The sequence below is a fragment of the Galleria mellonella genome, unplaced genomic scaffold (genome assembly GCF_026898425.1).
Source record: "Galleria mellonella isolate WM207_F2 unplaced genomic scaffold, CSIRO_AGI_GalMel_v1 utg139, whole genome shotgun sequence".
NCBI classification, from domain to species: domain Eukaryota; kingdom Metazoa; phylum Arthropoda; class Insecta; order Lepidoptera; family Pyralidae; genus Galleria; species Galleria mellonella.
Genome location: NW_026441995.1, coordinates 3,740,800 through 3,756,748, shown reverse-complemented (window position 1 = coordinate 3,756,748; position 15,949 = coordinate 3,740,800). Strand labels below are relative to the sequence as shown.

The window sequence follows — 15,949 nt, the reverse complement described above, 5'->3', positions numbered from 1 at the left end:
AATATACCCAGCCAGGTCGACCTCCTCGCGGTTCCCCCTGGAAACTATCATGGTTAATTCCTAAGGAATTCATCATGATGGGCTAACTCACCTGTTTTCATTCTCATCTCTCAGTCTGTCACCCTTCACTGGTGCTCCGCCAGCGTATCCCGCTAGCGCAGGCGGGGTTACCATACCATTTTCACCCACAAAAAAAAAAAGTTCCCTTAGTCACTTCATATTTAAAGAGAGATACACTATTTGTATCACATATCCCGTCTGCAAACTGATTTTATTTGTTCCGTAGCATAATATCACAACCCTTATGATGCAATATCGTCCATCCGTCCATCTATTTGTCTCAACAATTACTATATTCGATTAATAATTTTAAATACAGTTTTCTTATACTATCATAGCAAGACCAGTATTATATTATCTGTGGCAAGGCAAGCACACGCCCCAGTCACCAGTTTACTCTGGTCGGGATTTCCCTTTGCTTAATTAGGTAATAATTCTACAATCAGTAGGTGTACCTAGGAATTCAAATTACTTTGCATTTACTTTTATCGTCAAAGTATAGTAACTTATTTCAGAAGGTTTTATTTCTTCAATACGGTATTACTGATTGTCTTTAAAACATCCTTATGGGCAATACATTTTGAGATTAAGTCAATACGATGGATATTTTACGAGGTACGTGACCCTATCATAACAACATATCAGCCCGTAGCGTCATTTTATAACCGTACCTTTGGCTATCAAATGAAATGATTTTTCTTTCCATTCTGAGCCAGCTACCGGTCATCAAAAATCAGAATAGTCTATATCGAATCTCTCGAATACATTTAAATTCGAGTACATCTCATATTGAATAAAATGCTAAGTATTTTAATACTTTTTACTCTATTACTATTATTTAAAATATGTCGAATAGACAAGTGGATGTACAAAGCAATATAAGTTTTAATACAGAAAAGTATGATTAAAAATCTAACCTTTGTTGCTCATTCCATGGATCCCATCATTTTATAACCAGCTCTTGAAACTTTAAAAAATAATATCAGCAAAGATTATATTTATGTGAGGTTATATGCAAGAATGTCATATTCAAGAATTTCCATGCATCTATACATATAGACAATATATGTAAGACATATATGTCATCTTTGCTTATTCGTTTCTCTTTACTGCAATATTTTTTATAGAAATTAAAGTCTCTGTATTAAAATATCTTCGTTAAGGCATAAGAATATTCCTTATTCATATTATAAAATATGCCCATATTTTCATCGCGCAAATTTTTGTTCCGCATTTTCTATAATTGTGTACTAATTTATAGAAACAGTTCCAAAGTATATATAGGAAAAAACTGCAGGTTTATACCTGCACGAAAATTATTCTACATATAATTCTTAAATTTAAAACTGCGCCGGAAAATCGCCATAAATGAATTAACTCCGAGCGTAAGAACTGTTTAATATCTTTGATTGAACCACATGTTTCTGGCTCGGTCCATTCCTTTGAAACTCTATAAGGAAACTGTAAATTGACGATTTTGTCTGCAGCAGCCGTTGCTGTTATCGTATTACGATATGCTATTAAAAGTACAACCGGCGATAGCATAGCGATAAAACGAATTACTTTCTATATTAAAAAAATTTCATGATTCGTTCTCAAGCAGTTTTTGATCTTTATAACTGTACCAGATGTTTTCCGCGGCTTTGCTCGCTTGTATAGGGTCCTATGTTTTAAGTTAAGATATAACCTACCTATGTTTACTTCAATCCGTCCAACCATTTAAATATGATTGAGTAAGAAACATAAAAACAGTTAATTTTAAACACTCGCGTTATTTACACATATTCTAAATACACTATCGGGATTTAATAAGTTGAAAAAATAATATTTTTTTTAGGTAAATAGTACCTATATACCTGGTTATTTGTTGCTGACGTTTCGATGCAGAAAATATTTCACGATTACAAGCATATTTAAAAACGTCTTAGAAACTTTCACATTTTTTAATATTACTAGAATTATCCTATACTCAAACTATGTTAAACAAAACACAGATCAAACAAAGTTTTAAAACAATCATTTCAGCCATTACAATGGCCTTTTTGTTTTAAAGTTTTGATTGTAATTTATTAATTAAATTATGAAGTTACAAAATAGAAATACCACAATCTTACGAACCTACAAAAAGTTTCAATAACATCGAGGAATCTAAAAATATAAGAATAGAAACTATTTATTTAAAAATATCTTATTAAAAATTATAATAATTATTATATTTTATTAGCTACTCGGGGTGGATTTTTTCTTATCCGAATTATAATTATTCTATCTCCCAAGTTGAAATAAATAATACACATTTATAAAATTTTATTAAAATAGATTAAATGCTTTTGGAAATTAAAATTAACAAACGACCGTTAACATGAGGTTTTTAACCGACTTCAAAAGAACGATATTCTCAATTTATTTATATTTCTGTAAGTTTGTTACCTCATAACTCCATCATAAACCGATTTGGAAAATTGATTTTTTTTTTCATCAGAAACGATATACTTATAAGTTGGTCTCGTAAAATTTTTATAAAATCCTTTTATTTAATTCAAAATAACTTGTTTTTGTCACAATTGAATGGCTTCAATTGTGACAAGCGTGACAAGTGTGAAAAGTTGGCAGCTTTCTTTGTTTTTTTGTAAAACACAATCTTCATTACTATATGCTCTTATTAATATTAAATGAAAATCCCTTCAGCGACTACCGACGACACTGATGACATCGATGACAGCGATGATTACGATGGGTACGATTATAAAGAGCCGGAGAATGAGGCGACCTGCGGTGGAGGTATACAGAGGCGAAATGTGTTATGCGCCCGCGCAGATGGGCGGATTTTACCCGAAGTCCAATGCGAGCATACACCGTCGCCAACTCTTATGCAACCTTGTGAGGTGAGTATAATTAGGGTGTTAAAGTAAATAATAATTAAAAAAAATGTAATAAATGTAACAAGGGATCTAAAAAAATTATGTATAGGTAAACCTTTAATATAAAATACTTGTAAATTCGTGATCATACATCGTATTCATATACCAGAGGGAGACTTTGTACAAAAGTCGATTGCATGTTGGGTACCTCTGTCCCATTCGTGTTTCAACCGTGAAGCAATTGTGTTTCCATGGCTGTGTTTCGGTTTGAAGGGTGGGATATGGCGTGAATTTACTGGGTACAGAGGAATAATATCTGAGTCCTCAGGAATGGCAAATAGCGAAACAGTGTACTCTGTTATGTCCATGGTACTGCTCATGTCTATAGGCGATGGTTACCATTTTCCATCAGGTGGGCCGTATACTTGTTTGCCATTCTAAGTTGTATAAAAAAAAATTATTATGCTGGTTTATAGTCCCTAAATACCATGCCTTTGTTATAGAACAATTCCTTTGTAACCCGTATAGCGCTTATCTACAATTGTCTTTGTCAAATTTTCCTTATTTTCATTATATTTCCGAAAATGTTATTATTTTTATGAAAATTATATTTTTTTGTGAGCAATTTATTTTAATTTCACATTTGTTCCTAGGTACCGTGTCCCCGGGACTGCGTAGTAGGCGAATGGGGTGAATGGGGAGCGTGCCAGCCCACGGACGGGTGTCCTTTGTTCCCCGTACAACAGCTTACTACCACTGGTTAGTTGTAATGTCATTAAATAATTGCGCGACCCAACTCAATTCTGTTTAGTCACGGAAAGACATTTATCTCTTACTAGCATTTACCCGCAACTTCGTCTGCGTGATAAAAAGTAACACTATCCGATTATATTGATTGTAAATCGAATATTAATACTCTATCAGAAATCTATAATTAATAATATAATAGATTAATAACTCTATCTTTTACGTCTTCTTTTAATCGTTCATTACAGGGCCGTGGTTAGACCCAAGTTTAAAGTAGGGCAAAAGAACTTTTTGGTAGAGCAGAAGGCATCATTAAGTGACTTCGAAAAAGCGAATCTGTCTAAACTTCTTGAGGTATATTAAGGTCATATTAAGTAGGGCATTGGGCCTTTTAAGGTAGGGCATTGCCTCTCAATGCCTCTTCCTCTATCTACGGCTATGATTGACTAATATTCTTTATATAAATATTAAAAATCAATATATGCTGTTTCATATCTGTTCATGTTTTGTACAACTAATTGAATTGCAATAAGTTTGCAATCCAATTATAGTTGTACTATTTGTTAATTAGTATTATATTATAAAAAGTTGTCTGTTTCTGTCTGTTGATGTACTAAATAAATAAATAAATATCAAATTTGTAACAAACAAGCTCATTTTCACATACATAACATTAGTAAAGTTTTCAAACTGATAACAGGCTACAGCGTGCGTCGTCGACGAGTCAAGTCCGCAGCATCAGGCGGCGGTGCACCCTGCCCTCCCCTAGAAGAGAAACGACATTGCTCCACGCCACGGTGCGCCGCGTGGAAGGCACTGCCGTGGGGCCCGTGTATACTGTACGATTCGCACGACACATGCGGACGCGGCAAACGGACCAGAGAGTTAAAATGTATCGGACATGATGGGGTATGTATATTCCCATATTCTTCTCAAATCACGTATACGAGTATTCACTCTATTGAACGTATGAAAATATTATATTTATTATTCAATTATCAAAAAATCACCTATTAATTAGGTGCCTGCTCTTAAAGTATATTGGATCATATTAGGTATGTGTATATTAACTGATTTATTACCTAGGAACACTACCAAAACTGCGGTTGCCAAACCGCCTACCAAACGTGGCAACTACTGGCAAAACCCCTCTATAGGGGAAGGCCTATGTTCAGCCGATATGATGATGAACACTACCAAAAACGATATTTTTTAGTATTCGTTTACTGATAATGTTATTGTATTGAATAAATGAGAATCTATTTAAATCGATATAATAGTCAGTCCCATTTCTAAGAATTCCTAATGAAACTGCACAACGAAGATAAATTCCATAATAAGCCTATGTTCAGCAGTGGACAGTTAACGGCTGATATGGTGATGATGATGAACGCTATAAAAAAAAAAACATTTTTTTAGTATCCATTTTCTGATAAAGTTAGGGTATTTAATAAATACAAATTATTTTAAATTGATTTCTTACTAAACTACGCAACGAAAATATAACATATAATAAACTACATACTACAGAAAGAAGCACAGCGCGGCTGGTGCAGCGCTGCAGGCGCGCCGGCAGCCAGCGAGCGCTGCCGCATCGCATGCGCCGGCGACTGCGTGGTGTCGGCCTGGGGACCCTGGTCCCCGTGCTCGGCGCGCTGCGCGGCCCCCTCGCACCCCAGGCCCACTAGAACCCGCCGACGGCACATCCTAGCTCACCCGTCCCGTGGTAACTACTATAAAGACTTTTTCTTATATAGTTAGTACCGGACACGAAAATCATCAGTATTTTTAAATTTATTTAAATATTACTATACATACTATGATCCTACTATAAATATTTTTACTATAAATAAGAACAAGGTTAGAAAACTGTAACCTGACTGCAGAAAAAAATAGTTTATAATAATGATTTTTCTTTCTTTAAACATACATACATACATATCTGTCACGCCTATCTCCCATTAGGGTAGGCAAAAACAATGGAATGCCAAATGCTTCGATTCAAACAAACCTCTTTCGCTTCTTCCACATTCATCAATCTTTTCATACATGCTCGCCGGTTACGAGTACTTTTAGTTTGGCCCTTCTTCAGCACATCGCCTATTTGGTCAACATACATCTGTCTAGGGCGGCTCCTACCGACATCTCCATTCATTCTTGCTCCATAAATCTCTTTCGTAATTATTTTTTCATCCATCTTCTCGAATTGACCAAACCAAACCAATTTCTTTAAACAATACATGTAAAAGACAGCCTATGCCTCCTGAACCTTAAAAGCTTTTTGACATTAAGACTATATTCATTAAAATCGGACTAGCATTTTATTCGGCACGGTAGAACATATCTACATAAATACAAACACCCTTCCTTTTGACTCACATACTGTACTCATTGACCAGGTGGTCCTGGCATAGGCCACCCCTTCCTTTCCCGTAGGCGTCATAAGAGGCAACTAAGGGAAGGCGAGGAATGGGCAGCAGCGTCCCTCTTAAAACATCTCTAAAACCTAACTGCGGTTGCTAATCCGCCTGCCAAGCGTGGCAACTACGGGCAAAACCCTTCAAAGGGGAGATTTATGTTCAACAGTGGACAGTTAAAGGTTGGCATGATGACTGTATTCATATATATTTTCAGGTGGCTATTCGTGTCCACCCGAACACGAGTTGGTACAAAACGAGACGTGTAATAACCACGGCTGCGCCACATACTCCTGGCTGGCAACACCGTGGGGCCCGTGCGAGCATCGGCACCAAGATTACATGGCCACTGCTAACTACACGGACCTTTCAGTAAGTTCAAGTTCATAAAAGTAAGTGATCATAATTTTTTAATTTAACTAAAATCGTCCGGCCCCTCATAAAGTACTGCTCTCATCTATGAACTAGAATACTGTGATACCAGCTTAGTCCTCTTGACTTGGTTCAAACACCAACTATGAAAATTATCGATGGTCCCAAGCTCAAAGGAGCTATCGAACCCTTAATTTTAAGTCGATACTTTGCCTCCCTTTGTGTGTTCAACTTTGCTTGTACAACAGATTGTATTCTGAGGAATTGTTCGAAATAATGCCCACAGCCACCTTTTATCATCGCACTGCTCCCTATCGATAGAAAATCCATCCTCACATGCTGGAAACTAAACAGTCATGCACAGTGCAGTTTCAGAGGGGTTTCCTCCTGCGAACGTTCAGACTGTATAATAAATTCCCTACCAAGATTTCCTCTAGAGTCTACAATATAGGGTTCTTCAATAAGAGCGTATTGAAGTTTGTTTTTAGTCGACAATGCGCACATGATTACCCTGGTCACAAATATTGTAAGCGTCCATAAGCTACAGTGACCGTTTTCCATCAGACGGTCTGTACGCTTGTTTGCCACCTTTGTGGTATAAAAAAAATTGACCTAACCGACCATCTAGAAATGTCACCAACACTAAGTGTAAATTAAAAAATGTCCATAAACAAACTTTTTTTATTCTATAGGATGGAGAACCTTTCAACGAAAGCGATGAGGAAGAGCCTTGCGTTGAAGAAGGAGTAATGGTGAGACAAGTGATGTGCATCCAAAACAACGCAGACGTCGTCCGCGGTGGGCTGTAAGTTGAATAGGATTTTGTTAATAACTAATAAAAACCGTATCTATATACATATGTAAAGGAAAATTAATGAACTATGGCGAGACGCCTTGATGGAAAGCGCCGAACGCCCCTGAAGAAGACTTTCAGATGAAGTCGAAACAAATATCGAAAATGAAAGAAACACAATGAGTTTATTCATTTCCCATATAAGTTTAAAAAAAATTTCAAAATTTTACTATTTAATTCAATAAATAAATAATTTAAAACATTTTTTTTTATACAACTTAGAATGGCAAACAAGCTGACGGTCCACCTGATGGAAAGTGGTTACCGTCGCCTATAGACATGAGCAGTACCATGGACATAACAGAGTATACACTTTCGCCCATGATACCCTCCATGCGTTGCCATTCCTGAGGACTCAGATGTTGTTCCTCTGTACCCAGTAAATTCACGCCATATCCCACTCTTCAAACCGAAACACAGCCATGCAAACACAGCTGCTTCATGGTTAAAACACGAATGGGACAGATGTACCCAAGCAATCGACTTGTACAAAGTCTCCCTCTGATAATCTTATTTTTGTGTATATACCCGAAATTGCATGTCGGGAATTTTATAAACTTACTACGTTTGTCATTTCCGATAGTTGTTTGGACTTCATACGGAAATCGTTTTTAGGGGGCGTACAATTATTTTTATTTCATTGTCTATGGCCTACTCGGGCAAACGCAATCCATATATTTAATTGTGTTTAGATGTGCACCTCTACATAAGCCGGCAGCGCGCCGAGCTTGCACGGTCAGGTGCCGCCGGCATGCGTGCAAAATCGACGAGTGGATGCCCTGGTCACCTTGCCCTAATACATGTGGTAAGGAGTGTATTTAAAAGAAATACTACAGTCTGTTTCCATAGAACTAATAACACACTCTATAAATTAAATTACTAACAAATGGAAACATTAAATCATGTATTGTTTATTTGTACAATAATAAGACATCAACATAATGCCGTAAACACTCGACATAGGGGGGAAAGGGATTATTAGTAATGGAGACTGAGAATCCTATTGCTAGCAATATACTCAGCCAGGTCGACCTCCTCGCGGTTCCCCCTGGAAACTATCATGGTTAATTTCTGATAAATTCATCATGACGGGCTAACTGGCCTGTTTTCATTTTCATCGATCACCCTTCACTGGTGTTCCGCCAGCGTATACCGTTAGCGCAGGCGGTGTCACCCATTTTGACCCATCAAAAAAAAAAACACTCGACATAGAATGGGTCACACCTTCCTGTCCCGTGGGTATCGTAAGAGGTAACTAAAGACTTAATGGTCGGAGGATGGGCAGCAGCGTCCCTCTAAAAACATCACCAAACTCTAACTCCGGTTGCTAACCCACTTGCCAAGCGTGGCGACTACTGGCAAAACCGCTTTTTTATGGGAGGAGGCCTATGTTCAGCATTGGACAGCTTTTTTAATGGATAATAATGAAATGATAACTCCGCCCGCGCTAACGGTATACATTGGCGGAGCACCAATGAGGGGTGATAAGTGAGAATGAAAAGGCAGATCAGTTAACCCATCATGATAAATTTAGCACGATGGTTTCCAGGGGGGACCACGTTGAGGTCGACCTGACAGGGTGGATATATTGTTAGCAACGGGATTTGTAGTCCGCATTATTAACAATCCTCCATCCCCCCCCACTCCCCACCCCAACAGTGGACAGTTAACGTCTGCTTAGTTAACACAGTCTTATTGTCAGGTCAATTTAATTTATTTGTATACGTTTTCATTAAATTGTACTGAAACAAATTATTTGTACGAGCATGTGTGACAGAACCCGGTCAGCAGACCCGGGTGCGGGTTGTCCACGGAGGCCCGAACTGCGGCCCGCGGCAGGAGACGCGAGAGTGCCCGGTGGCGCCGTCATGTCAGCCACTCGCCGCGCGCTGGGTGACTGGAGAGTGGACCACGTGCCGCATGCCACCAGCACAGCGCTGCGGCGTCGGATACAGAGTCAGAAGTATGTTCTTTGCTTAAATTAATTATTGTTACAAGCTCGCACCTTTTTCTCTTTGTAAGCAAATCCCAACCTTAATTCTTTTAATAATAAATGTCACACAATCACACCACCCAATTGAGAGCCAAGTCCTTAAGCTAGGATACTCTGATATAAAAAGACTAGGCATTTAACATCATAAAGTACACCCAGTCCCTAGTCAATCCAGAAAAGTATGTTTCCCGACTAAGAATCGAACCTGGGACTTGATCTGCGCAAAACAACCGGCCCATCACTGCGCAGCTGTACTGCACTGCACTGGCTGTTGACACTGTAGTTTTTTAGAACATTTATTGTTTTTTTTTTAAGTTTGGTCTGTGAAAGTATTTTAATAAATATGTCTTGTTTTATCATTAAATTGTCAATATATTGTATTACCATTTTACTACCACATTCTGCTGATTAGTGGTACAAAAACACAAGATACATTTTATAAAAGACTGCCACAGAACAACATTTTGAAAACAATGCATGTCCTAAAAACATCAGTGTCAACAGCCAGTATTAAAACTCCAACATATGTATTACAAAGTAACAGGCAAAAAGTTATCTGACACATTATATTTTAAACTATACGTTTGATTACGAATTTGGTCGACATTTGCATCGATTGCAGGCATCTGGTGCGGTTCTGACTCGAACCGCGTGGAAGCGGGCTTCTGTGCGGGCCAGCTGGTGCCACAGAGCATCGCGCCATGTCAAGTGACATGCGACTTCACGGCGCCTCTCACCTGTGACACTATCTGTGCCAATCCATTGAAGTAAGCATTTTTATCTAATATTATAAAGAGTTATTGTTTGTAATGGGTACAGAAGAATAACACCTGAGTCCTCAGGAATAGCAACGCATGGGGGGTATTATGGGTGAAACAGTATACTCTGTTATGTACATGGTACTTGCTCATGTCTATAGGCGACAGTTACCACTTTCCATCAGGTGGACCGACAGCTTGTTTGCCCGTTCCATAAAAAAATGGAGAAATTCAAAAGCAACTAACTATATTATCAACGAGTTATATGCACTGTATTTTATTAAAATAAAAACCGTGCGAAACCAATCGTGGTTGCTAGTAGGTATATAATAAAGAGGAAAATTTAGATTTTTTATATGTGTGTTTGTAATTGATTAACACAAAAACTACTGAATCTATTTAAAAAATTCTTTTATCTATAGAAAGCTATATTATCAATGAATAACACAGGCTATACATTATTTTTAAGAAAATTTGAGATCTCTTTGAAAATTACAATAATGTTACCCATGATAACAAATCAAAACTAATATGAAAGACTAATTTAACATTAGTAATGAATGAACTAAAAAAATACTTAAGCGATTTTCAAAATTCTCTCATTTATAGAAAGCTTCACGATCAGCGAGTAATATTTGTTAAAAAAAACGTGCGAAACCAAACTGGGTTGCTAGAGCACCATAATGTTTCAATTGGCAACTACATGGATCAAACCTTGTAGTACGTTATACTATGGATCAAACCAAGGAAAGGACCACCAGAGAGAGATTTGTATAAAATTCATCTTCATAGATGTCTCTATTGTACTCACATTTTTAACACAAAGTAGCAGTGTTTATTTAGTTATTTCTGTTTAAAATTTCTGTTTAAAAAGTGAAATGTGGCATTAAAATCAAAATGTACGTCATAACTCGTAATCATAACTCATACGGGTCTATAAATATTACATTAATTCCTGTGCAATAAAATTGATTAACGGATATAATATTAATTAATTTGCAGATATTTAGACGCAACAGAACCGGACGTACCCACTTGTGTTTGCAAGAATGTGTCTCTGGAACTCTTGCCAGCTGACTCGGACTGTATTTTACCATACAGGTACCTATCATTAACAATAAAATTACCTCCTTATTCATAAAAATTAATATCTTCTACAAATCTATTACACTGTTTTGTCACTTTTAAACAAATTGAGAATTTACTATTAAAGAAAGTGATAACAGTTTGCCGTTTTTATAGTTTTTATTTTTTATTGGATGAAAATGGAATGGTAACCCCGCCTGCGCTAACGGGATACGCTGGCGGGGCACCAGTGAAGGGTGATCGATGAGGATGAAAACAGGCCAGTTAGCCCATCATGATGAATTCATCTGGAATTAATCATGATAGATTCCAGGGGAACCGCGAGAAGGTCGACCTGGTTGGATATATTGCTAGTAATGGGATTCTCAGTCTCCATTACTAACAATCCCTTTCCCCCTCCGTTTTTATGGTTTGTGTTTATAAGAACAACAGAATGAAATTGAATTCATAAGTTTCCTTTTCAAAAGCAAAACTAGACATTTTTCCCAACAAAGATCAAAAAATTAATGAGAATGTTAATGTGTTCAAATCCATACAATATATTATATATAATAAATATATAATATATCTATCATATAATTCCAGTAACGATTGCGGAGAAGGCAAAACACTAAGAGCCGCCCGCTGCATGATCGGCGGTCACGACGTACCCATGGACGTTTGCAAGAAATATCATCCACTTACTGGTAAACTAATTCTATTTCTATAAAATTTTTCATTACCAATTTAAGATACAGGTTTCTCTATTTCAAAGACCAGCTTGCCTTTGCCCTGAGTTTTATCTGATTTTTGAAATACACTTCAATTGCTGAGAACTCGTCAGGCGAGTTTAGTAGATTACTTCAGATTTTTTTTAATGGATGATAATGGAATGGTAACTCCACCCGCGCTATCGGTATACGCCGGCGGGGAACCACTGAAGGATGATAGGTGAGGATGAAGTAGGTCAGTTAGCCCATCGTGACGAATTCAACAAGAATTGTTTACGATGGTTTCCAGGGGGAACCACGTAGAGGTCGACCTAATAAGGCATATTGCTAGCAATGGGGCTGTCAAACTCCATTGCTAACAATGCCTTTCCCCCCAGATTGCTTCAGTTGAGAAGCACTCAACTTATGTGGTGCTTCCGTTTCACATGTACGCTTAGATTCGTCACACAAGTCAATGTAACCCAAATAACAATAATAATACTTACTATTGTGCCATTAAAGCAGGTTTAGGAATTGAAGTGTTAATTCTCTTTTAATGCCTATTTAAACTTGCTATTACACGAGAGACCAAAAGCACTGCCGAAGCACAATTAAATAATTATCAATTTATTATTTCTAATCAGGTCCAAATCGTGTCCGCGAAGCATCTACTGACGGGTACAGTTATGACGAGGACTTCCCATCGCTGCTACGAGGCGCCTGCACTGTCACCTGCAGACGTGACTGTGTGCTCGGAACGTGGGGCGAGTGGGGGCCGTGCGCTATCGAACCCGACTCTAAAGCTGCTTTCAGATTCCGCACCAGGTCTGTGATTTATATATTTTTTAAATATGGGTGGGTGTAGCAATATGCTCCGTGAATTCATAATATCCATGATAGTGTTTACGTCTATGTTCATTCGGCGCCCAAACTGTTGACGGTTAACACTAGGCTCCAAACAGTAATATAATAATTATTTACCAAAAGACGCCTCGTTTAGTGATTAAACACGCATCTCAAAACGTAATCAAATAACCAGTAATATGGACTTCCGCAAGATAACATCTGATTCAGTAAAATACTTTTAATTATGCCCTAAACCATGGCTGAGAGTACATAACGGAACTTTTTAAAGATGTTAGCGCCAGGGGGGGGGGGAACAATCTTAAATACACCTTTGACGGTAGGCACCCGTCCTAAGTGTACCAAATGTCGTTCCCCAGAGAGGTGATACAGGAGGCGTCGGGCGGCGGGCGCGAGTGCGGCGCGACGCTGCAGCGCGCGGCGTGTGTGCTGGCGGCGCCGCGCTGGGCGCTCGGCGACTGGGCCGCCTGCACGCCGCGCGCCGCGCTCTGCGGCCGCGCCGTCATCAACAGGACCGTCGCGTGAGTACTGCTCTTTGGATGGCCGATAATAGATTGGATACCACGCCTACGCTAGTGGTATACGCTGGCAGAGCACCAGTAAGCGATGACAGCTAAGTATGAAGTGAAGTCTGTTGATCCATCGTGACGATTTCACAAGAATTACCCAGGATAGCTTCCAGAGAAATCCGCGTGAAGGTGGGCCTAATAAGATATATTGCTAGCAATGTACTAATATGATCCTTTGCCTCCGAATATTAACTATTAGCTTGCTGGGGGCTTGTTAAGAGCGCCTAAACTCTTTGTGTAGATGCCATGGAAACTCACTGATCTTCCCCGGGACTAGTAGGTCTTTCAGCAAAGGTGGAATGTTTTAAAACTTATTTTAAGGTATGTGACTAAAACTGGCCTATTTTATCTATAACTCTAGCAGCGATATGCAGGTTATATTACATTAAACTGAAAATCTATTAGGTTTTAAGCACTCGTAACCGGCTTCGTGGTAAGCTTTGTAAATTAGTTGTAAAGTTAATTCTTTTTCTCTATTATCCAGTTGTATAGATTCAGAAGGTAGAAAGCTCGACGATGTGAACTGCGAAGCAAGTGGAGCGGGGCCCACACCAGCGCGGGAAGCAACGTGCCGAGCGCCGTGTCCGAGAGACTGCGTGCTGAGCGCTTGGTCTGATTGGAGTCCTTGCGAACAGGTAGGTCAACACATATTATGGCAGACAAAAGAATTTTTCCCTACCAATCACACAACGGACATGTTTAGAGTTAGACAGAGCAAATCACAACACACAATCGTTCGAAACATGCCAAAGGCGTTTGTCCACTAATTGCTCCTTACACTAAGATAGGTACTGAGATATCTCTACAGCGCTTATAGTGTTTTGATGAATGGGAAAATCAGGATGATGATTTTAATTCGTCCACTAAATGTCTGCAGAATTTCACTTAATCTTTTTCCCCCATGAATTGCAACTAGAACTCCATCTCCTCAGATTATTTAGCATCTCGAAATTGTTGTATGCGGTCCATATACAAAAGCACTGTGTGACGCAGACGAAGTCGGGCGGGAGACGCGACCGCACGCGAGCGGTGCTGCGGCCGGCGGCGGCGGGCGGCGCGCCGTGCGGCCACCTAGTGGCGGCCGAGCCGTGCGCGCCGCACGCCTACTCGTGGCATGTCGCGCCCTGGGACGACTGCCAGCCGCTAGGTAACTGCCCCGCACCCCCCGCATCGGGCGGACGAGATGGCGGCCGACCCGTATAAATCTTAGTGAAATTGTCTATTTATACGCCCTATGTTAATTCATCTAATTTTTAACAGGAGGATCCCCTTGTGGTGAAGGTATCAAAAGAAGGTCCGTCCGGTGCCTTAGAAGTGATGGAGTCTTTGTCAATGACTCATTTTGCCCTGTAAGTGTGTCTTGTCATTATTTTTTATTTATTTATCCCAATCGACTCATTAGTTTAAATTACGAAACCACTTTTAATATAAAACTTTCATGAATTGTTTCTTTCTCCAATATTAAAAAAAAACTCGCAGTACATTATCATACCCCGATACCAGAAACATCTCTAATAATAAGTAAAATAACTATTGTATTACAGAACACGACAGCGACGGAGGCAAGTGAATCGTGGTGCTACGTGCCATGCGGCGTGGACTGCGAGCTCACACAATGGGGCGCTTGGGACACCTCCGCGTGCTCCTGTGGCGATTCATCTTCCACCAAGTATATGCGACGTACCAGGTAAATTATGACTTAATAATCTCCCATTCTAATTAATGTTTCATTCATTCTCTCTCTCCGTGTACTACCTACTGAGTGAGCAGTGGTAGTCAACACAGAAATTCATAACAGCATGAATATATCACAGAATATATTAGGCCCATAATCAGCTGCCCACACACATGCGTTTTGCCACTAGTAACTACAACCAAAAATAAAAATTTAAATAGACATAAGTGTCGCAATATTTATTCAAAGCATTATATTTCAGAGACCATTTAACCACAGTGGTATGGCCGGGTCGAGCATGTGGTCCTACAGAGCACCGCGCACCATGTCCCCGAACGCCCTGTCTAAGACTAGTGGCTAGACCTTCACTTGGATGTCATGTTAAGGTATCATAATACTTTACGAGAAATTACTTATCATAGACATTTTACTTTTCAAATCCTCACTGTTATAACTTAACACCTCTCCGTTGCACGGGTTTCTCTTATAAAAGGGCATTAATCAAAAATAACTTTTAAAAAAATATCCATACGTATACATAAGACGAATTATGAAACTGGTTGACGGTAGATTGTGTAAGATTAAAGAAAGACCTTTGGTGTTTGGGTCTCTCTACTATAATATTTTTTGCCTTCTTTTAAAATCTTGAACTTTCTTTTAATATCCATTAGATACAACACTAGAAAATCTATTATTCTAAAAGAACTTTCTAAGTTTCACAAAATAATTGCAACTCCAAAAATACTTTCGTATCCAGACCTCATCAGGAGAAGAAGCCGATGCTTGCGGCTGGGGAGTTAAAATATCGCATGTGCATTGCGAACTCACCAGTGTTGGAGATGAACCAACAATAGAAGCTTATCTGGAGCCCTGGCGGTGCTCACCAGCGCTACCTGGGAGGATTATTGTTCCACAAATAACGTATCAGGTTAGTATATATGGATCTTCTGTATGTATTTTTTAATGTACTGGAGGATAATAATTAACCCTATTTACATGCCAGAA

General features: G+C 38.9%; 1 protein-coding gene across 1 annotated transcript in view; it reads left to right on the top strand.

Moving 5' to 3' along the window:
* Nucleotides 1-15,949, top strand: part of LOC113517946 (thrombospondin type-1 domain-containing protein 7A-like) — a 127,254-nt gene that overhangs the window by 104,664 nt on the left and 6,641 nt on the right. Inside the window, exons 7-25 of the mRNA XM_052903434.1 lie at nt 2,749-2,945; nt 3,575-3,680; nt 4,369-4,577; nt 5,199-5,394; nt 6,303-6,457; nt 7,150-7,262; nt 8,003-8,115; nt 9,088-9,273; nt 9,926-10,070; nt 11,064-11,162; nt 11,733-11,833; nt 12,481-12,661; nt 13,060-13,221; nt 13,754-13,904; nt 14,263-14,416; nt 14,530-14,618; nt 14,814-14,956; nt 15,207-15,330; nt 15,702-15,872. Of these exons, the coding sequence (XP_052759394.1) occupies nt 2,749-2,945; nt 3,575-3,680; nt 4,369-4,577; nt 5,199-5,394; nt 6,303-6,457; nt 7,150-7,262; nt 8,003-8,115; nt 9,088-9,273; nt 9,926-10,070; nt 11,064-11,162; nt 11,733-11,833; nt 12,481-12,661; nt 13,060-13,221; nt 13,754-13,904; nt 14,263-14,416; nt 14,530-14,618; nt 14,814-14,956; nt 15,207-15,330; nt 15,702-15,872 (2,795 nt within the window). The remainder of the gene's footprint in view (nt 1-2,748; nt 2,946-3,574; nt 3,681-4,368; nt 4,578-5,198; nt 5,395-6,302; nt 6,458-7,149; nt 7,263-8,002; nt 8,116-9,087; nt 9,274-9,925; nt 10,071-11,063; nt 11,163-11,732; nt 11,834-12,480; nt 12,662-13,059; nt 13,222-13,753; nt 13,905-14,262; nt 14,417-14,529; nt 14,619-14,813; nt 14,957-15,206; nt 15,331-15,701; nt 15,873-15,949) is intronic.